Genomic DNA, 7,111 nt, shown 5'->3' on the forward strand with positions numbered 1-7,111 from the left:
ATACTGTATTTACTATAAAAAAAATAGAAGTTAACAATTCAGAGACCAAGATTTATTCTTTTATACCTGTAGTTGGACCAAACTTATGTGACCCATGTGATCCGGGTGTATCTTCCTGTAATAATGGTTTGGTGTGTAGCTCGACAACATACCAATGTGAATGTCCTCCAGATGAGGTTCAAATCTCCGACATGTGTTGTAAGTTTTTTTAGGCATTTAGCAATTGAACCGTCTGTCCATCCATCTGTACAAGGTTAACCTAGAATGGCAAGCTGGAATTTTCTTATGTTCTACCTGTACCAATGGCTTCATAGTTTACGCACGTACTTATCAATACAAAGTACATGATTTGGGCAAGTTACATAACTATGGCTTTCATATTAACCTAGTTATTGCACTTTTCAGCACTTATGAAATGAATATTGGTTAACCTAAACTGGTAAAGTGGTAATATCTAAAGTTCTATCTTAATATAATACCCATTCTATCTATACTACCCGTTCTACCCATGTGACCATGTGCAAGATCAGCTGGCACGTCCCAGCTGCCTGATCATGGTCTGCATTGGTCGCTTGCTATTCAGTCAGTGCATATTTTGGTATGAGTTAATTATTATTGAGAACAGTATTTCATTCCTTTCTAAAACTTCATGCCTCCAGCTTAATGTAAAATAAAATGTTATAAAGAAGAAAAATATATTAAATGATTAAGGAATGGAAAGACAAACTAATGTCATTGTATAAGAAATTGTGCAGATAGTTTGCTGCAAATGTTATGAATAGGCACATAATTATTTTTGATTGATTTATTTATTAAATTTCATTAAATTAAAAGAAATATATTTTACATTTTTAGATGGCACACATATTGGTGAATCATGTACTACCAGTGTACCAACCTGTGTTGATGATAATGCTGAATGCAATGGTACCGTGTGTGACTGTATTGAAGGATTTACCTATAATGGAACCACATGTGGTAATGTTTATTTGTGTGACCATATATTTTGATATTTTGATAACGTCTTTTAGTCCAGTGGCAATATAGACTTGCTTATCTGTGTAATCTGAAAAGGTTCTTGTCTCAAGACTTGCCTTAGCCATCTGTATAGAGAAACTTTGCAAAAATGGCCTTTTTTTTAAGAATTTAAAGTACCTTTATTTTCATTGAAAAAAAATAACAGAAACGATGTAAGGAATTGCATATTATTATGTATTGTACTCAACAATAAAAAGAAAAACATAATCCAGAAGTAAAAACAAGAATTCATGTAAGTATGTGATCTGCCCTTGAAATGACCTCAAATACATAGATAAGTCTGATTCAGGGGCAGATAACTAAAAAACGAGAAGGGTGACCCCAATTTTTTTTTTGCTTAAAATGTTACTGTTATCATATTCAGATCTAACAACATGCCAAGTTTAAAGAAATTCTATTAAACAGTTTTAAATTTGCCTATATGTCTATATGAAAACTCCCGAAAACATCCTTAATGTTCATATCTTGTTTATGCTTTAGTATAGGTCTATAGATCTTGGATACATGTAATTGATAAATTGAGAAAATTATGTCGCAATAGTTCTTTAAAGCTTACATTAACAAAGAACATAATCTATTTAGATAGGAAAAATAAAGAATCAATTTTATTTGATATTCATGTACATTACAGTTACTTGGATGCTATTGTTTTTGTCCTTTTTCAGATGCTAAACATTTTAGAAAACTTTTCTCATTGGCTTATCAAGATAATATGTATGTATGTGCATACCAAATCTTTAATAGGTACATGTATCATATAAAAGTTATTAAATCAACAATTTATAGAACAGTGTAACAGCATGACCTTGTTTCGAACCCAGGACCTTGGAATATTGTTTCACAGTTCTACCGACTTAGCTATCCGGTGGCTTATACATCTTCTCCCCTAAATAGTGAACAATTCTGAACCTTGACATATATATTTACTTTACTTAATATACCTGATTTCTTCGTAGTTGGAGACAGTCTGTGTGATCCCTGTGACCCTGCCATTACTACATGTGACTCTTCGCTAGTATGTAGTTCAGATACTTACAGATGTGAATGTCCCCCAGGATTTGTACAAATTGGAGATGCCTGCTGTAAATATAGTTATTCTTTGAAATAGTGTTATTCATTTTGTTTGTTAAAAGCTCCCAGCCCACAAACAAAATAAAACGTTGCGGTGGTGTAAGATCATAGAAGGATAAAGTGCCTGAAAGCTGATATTTCAACTGGGACATAATATAACCGGTTCAGCAAATATGATCTTAATCAGGGGTCATATGTTGGCGATATTGGTAACCCAATATGTAAACCACCTAGCAACTTGTCCACCAATTCAATATACCCTATCGGAGATGTTTTTATTAGTGCCACTTGATAGACAGTTTAGATTAAACGTGTAATGTAAAAATACATCTATTAAAACTGCATGTATTTCATATTGTTAGACATTGAATTTTCAGAACAGTACTTAATGTATTGCAGTAGAACCCTGCCTTACAACCACCCTGTTTTGCACATAAATTTGTCTGACCATGAGTCTTTCAAATTTTTTAACAAAAAAATCTATATTTTCAATTAAGATGGAACACGTGTTGGCCAGGAATGTACAAATACTGTCAACACGTGTATTGACGATTATGCGGAATGTAATGGCACTGTATGTACATGTATTAATGGTTATAATTGGAATGGTTCAATATGTGGTAAGTCATAATTTATGTATAGGTGTTATTATATGACTAACAATTTCACCACATTGCAATAATTATTGATGGAAAATAGATTGAGTAACATTGACCACAACTCTAGATAGCAACATGGACCCTCCCCCCCCACACACCTTTTAAGACTTGTTTTTTTAGTTGCATGCTTTAAATGAGGTCATATCCGTAGGCCTTTTACGAATAAATTGCGTTCTTAGAATGAAGCCATTTTGCCATTAATGATTGAAGTTGTAAATTCATACTCTACTAATAAGAAAAAAGTGCTAAATGAGAATATTAGCTTAACATGTAATATGCAAGAATAAGAATCAAACACCAGCTGTAGTAACAGAATGGAATATCTAGCTCGAAGAAATTGTTTGGGGGAATCTTGACCTAGCCTCGTTACTGCTGTTAACAGTTACCCTCGAGATAGATATTCTGGTCTGTGTAAGATCCTTGTAAGAAGACATTGATTTGAACAAACTATGTAATAATTAAAGTTACAATTGATAGTTGATTTTCATTATTATTTTTTTTATCAATTTTTATTAGAAACCAATCTTTGATGTTTTTACAAGATATAAGGAACCAGCCCACCAATCAAACCATAATTATATGCTTGAAAAAGGAATTTGGACAACTCTGAATATTAACGAAATAAAAAAAAAAATTGTGATATTATAAAACAGTTATTTTATGAAGATTTCTGCGAATATATAACTTTATGAAGCTGGCTAATGTGAAATTCACCTTGGCCTTGTACGATGCAATCTCTACAGAGTCACCCTTTGCAAAGCCACTCTTTGATATTTTCGTAAAGATAGAGTCAAATCAGTGCAATTTTACCCCCAAAATCCAGAAATAATATAAGAACCATTATGATAAAGTATTGAATTTAATAAAGTGTTAAATGTAAATGTTTTCTATTTTTTTTACATCATTATCTTGATAATAAAGACAATAAGGTAAAACATTACATTTATTTCCACATTTTCCTTGACATTTAGTGACTTAGTCTTGTCAACATTATCCTAAACGTCTGAATTTCAGAAACTTATAAAATCTGTATTTTTTGACATTTAGTCCTACAAGTGTTTGGTTTTCAGAAATTATACTGTATACCAAATGAATTTTCACTTTTATTCTGAGGTACATTATACTTCTTAGTATTAGTTCAATCAAATGAGATCCAAATACAAAATCATGTGGGGCACTCTTTTAATCAAGAGTTGTATCATATGATAATTGGGGTGGGAAGATGCCAATACGCCCCTATAGTGAATTTAGTACTTGTTATTTGATTACAGGAGGGCCTAATTTGTGTGACCAGTGCGATCCGAATACACCATCGTGTGGCGCAAATCTTGTTTGTAGCGATACCACTTACAGATGTGAATGTCCTGCAGATGAAGTGCAGATTGCAGATATGTGTTGTAGGTTGAATACTACTAAAATTATTCTTTTCTTTTTTTTAATTTCAAAAAGAAAATTATAAGAAAAATAAACTTTTACAAAACTTTTTTAAGATATTTCTTTAATCTTTAAAGAGTAAATTATGACATTTTCAACTTAACCACACTTAATGTCTTACAGGGATTCCGGCCAGTTTTCAATCCTGACAAAACCATTAATAGCACCTGATTGGACCCTAAAACATCAGCTGGCAACAATATTGTAATAATTTAATAACACTATAGTGCCTAACTTTCTATATTTAGTTCTGATGACATTAGATATATGTTCAAATTGTTTGTCTGTCATAACAGAACTATGTTATAAAACTAACATTATAATTTCAGACGGGACTCATGTTGGCGATTCATGCACGACAAGTTTGAACACGTGTATAGATGATAATGCTGGATGTAATGGGACAATATGTGACTGTTTACCTGGGTTTACTTTCAACGGAACTATTTGCAGTAAATATTAGAAGAACCTTTTATTTAAATTTTTAAGTTTAAAAGTCCTGAATGAAGCATAAATTGGCAAAATCAAAGGTTGAAAAGTCATATTTTGGCTGATTTGGAATCAGTTGCCTACACAGCTGTGGAAAACACAATTAATCATGACCTCAGCAGGGCTTGAACCCATGATCCCTGGGTTGAAATGAAAACCCCTTGGCAACTATGCCACTTCACCCCTTGAAAAAATGCTTATGCTAGATTTTATTATGCTAATGTTTATGCTACATCATATTATACTAGATTTTTTTATGCTAATGTTTAATTGCTTTTATAAATGATTTTTGTTTGAGATGATCTTAATTTACAGGTGGGCCAGATTTATGTGACCCCTGTGACCCCAGCAGCAACGCATGTTCAGGGTCATTGGTATGTAGTTCCACCACATTCAGGTGTGAATGTCCTTCCGGGGAGGTTCAGATTGGAAATAATTGTTGTAAGTTTTAGAATAGTGCTTTCTATCTGCTGGTTTTAATTTATTTATTGGAACATTGAAATTTCTTCTAATCTGATAATCACTAAGAATTCTATTTTGTATTGAAGCAATTATACTAAATATGACCCAATTTTTCATGAAAAGATGCCATAAATGATTAAAGAGTGATTATTTAGAAAATCAGCATCTTTTTTTGACGGCGGTTCTCTTAAGGTGCCCGTTCATGCCTGAAATAATACACCAGAGGTCTTCCCCCACTATTAAAGTTGGAACATCGCCATATGACCTGATTACTGTGTCGGTGTGAGGTAAAACCCAATCAAACAAATCATTTTTATGTTAGAAAGATAAATACTGTTTATGTTTCTTTATGAGTCGGGCACAATTTTAATTCTACTCATGCTATTGGGATTATGAATGAAAACCGTGTTACCCGAAGTTTGAAACTGTATAACATGTTTGTAATTTTGGCGAGTGACCTTATACCTTGCAAATAAATAGATTTAATTTCATTGTAGACTTTTTTGAATGTCTCCATACTTTAAAACCATACAGTAAAATCATTTTTATGCTCCCTGAAAAAATTCGGGGGAGCATAATAGTTGGCGCCTTGTCCGTCTGTCCATCTTGTCCGTCTGTCTGTTGTCTTGTCCGGAGCATAACTTGAAAGCCCTTGGAGATAATTTGTTCAAACTTCATACAGTGGTAGAGGGCATTGAGGGGGAGTGCAGTGTTAAAGAACCATAACTCTATTTTGCCCGGTTTTTGAATTATCTCCCCTTATAGAAAAATCTTGTCCTGGACATAACTCTAAAACTATAACAGATATCAACTTAAAACTTTGTAGGTGAATAGATCTCAATGGGTAGATGTGCAGTGCATAAGAACAATAACTCTTTTTGTCCTAATTTTGAGTTATTGCCCTTTGTTAATTTTAACACTTTGAACTTTGTTCGGGACATAACTCTAAAACTATAAGAGATATCAAGATGAGACATTGTAGGTAGATAGATCTTATTGAGTAGAAGTGCAGTGCAAAAGAACCATAACTCTGTTAAGCCTCATTTTTGAATTATCTCCCCTTTTAGAAAAATCTTGTCTAGGACATAGCTGTAAAACTATAAGAGATATCAACATGAAACCTTGTAGGTAGATATATCTCAATTGTAGATGTGCAGTGCACAAGAATCATAACTCTGCCTTGCCTAATTCTGGAGTTATTGCCCTTTTTTTATTTTTATTTTTTGAAGTTGTCCAGGACATAACTTGGAAACCATAAAAGATATCAACAAGAAACTTTGTAGGTTGATAGATCACATTGATTAGAAGTGCAGTGCAAAGAACAGTAACTCTGCCTTGCCTCATTTTTGAATTATTGCACTTGAACTTATTCCAGGGACATAACTTTGAAACTACAAGAGGTGTACTTTCCTGTGTCCAAAACCTATTCGGGGAGCATCACCGGGCTCTTGTTTTTTGTGGGGCTTAAATTTTTGTGGTTTTCGTTGGTAAGGTCTGACAAAATTTTATCCCAATACATACTTCTTACCATGTCTCAATTCTATTAAGATGATAAAAAATGTTACAATGTATTTTGCAGATGGAACCAATATTGGCGACTCTTGTACGAGTTCACTGTCAACGTGTATAGATGATAATGCTGAATGTAACGGTACAGTTTGTACATGTATAGAGAACTATGTCTGGAATGGTACATTCTGCCGTAAGCTATATTTTCGTTACATACATGTATTAAATTGATAAAGTTATGATTTATGCAAGAAATGCTATCTATATATCATTTACTAACACATTTTGAAAAGGTACATCATTTCATTAAGTGTAAACAAACATATATGAGCCGCCTCACAACAAAACCAACATAATGTGTTTGCGACCAGCATGGATCCACACCAGCCTGCGCATTCGGGCAGTCTGATCAGGATCCATGCTGTTCGCGTAGCAAAACTGATAGCGAA

The 7,111-nt window shown here is 33.2% G+C and overlaps 2 protein-coding genes across 2 annotated transcripts in view; both read left to right on the top strand.

Annotated features, from left to right (window-relative positions):
- LOC132714597 (fibrillin-1-like) overlaps positions 1–1,010 on the top strand; it is a 45,304-nt gene extending 44,294 nt beyond the window's left edge. The window contains exons 48-49 of the mRNA XM_060697487.1: positions 73–198; positions 856–1,010. Coding sequence (XP_060553470.1) covers positions 73–198; positions 856–1,010 — 281 coding nt within the window. The remainder of the gene's footprint in view (positions 1–72; positions 199–855) is intronic.
- The window catches only part of LOC132714595 (neurogenic locus notch homolog protein 1-like), a gene marked incomplete at its 3' end in the record, with an annotated part of 81,461 nt that extends 74,606 nt beyond the window's left edge, over positions 1–6,855 (top strand). Inside the window, exons 15-20 of the mRNA XM_060697483.1 lie at positions 1,995–2,120; positions 2,607–2,729; positions 4,040–4,165; positions 4,532–4,654; positions 5,007–5,132; positions 6,733–6,855. Of these exons, the coding sequence (XP_060553466.1) occupies positions 1,995–2,120; positions 2,607–2,729; positions 4,040–4,165; positions 4,532–4,654; positions 5,007–5,132; positions 6,733–6,855 (747 nt within the window). The remainder of the gene's footprint in view (positions 1–1,994; positions 2,121–2,606; positions 2,730–4,039; positions 4,166–4,531; positions 4,655–5,006; positions 5,133–6,732) is intronic.
- Positions 6,856–7,111: the final 256 nt, after the last annotated feature.

Source organism: Ruditapes philippinarum, unplaced genomic scaffold (assembly GCF_026571515.1).
Source record: "Ruditapes philippinarum isolate M1 unplaced genomic scaffold, ASM2657151v2 ctg1254_1_1_1_1, whole genome shotgun sequence".
In the NCBI taxonomy this organism is placed as follows: Eukaryota; Metazoa; Mollusca; class Bivalvia; order Venerida; family Veneridae; genus Ruditapes; species Ruditapes philippinarum.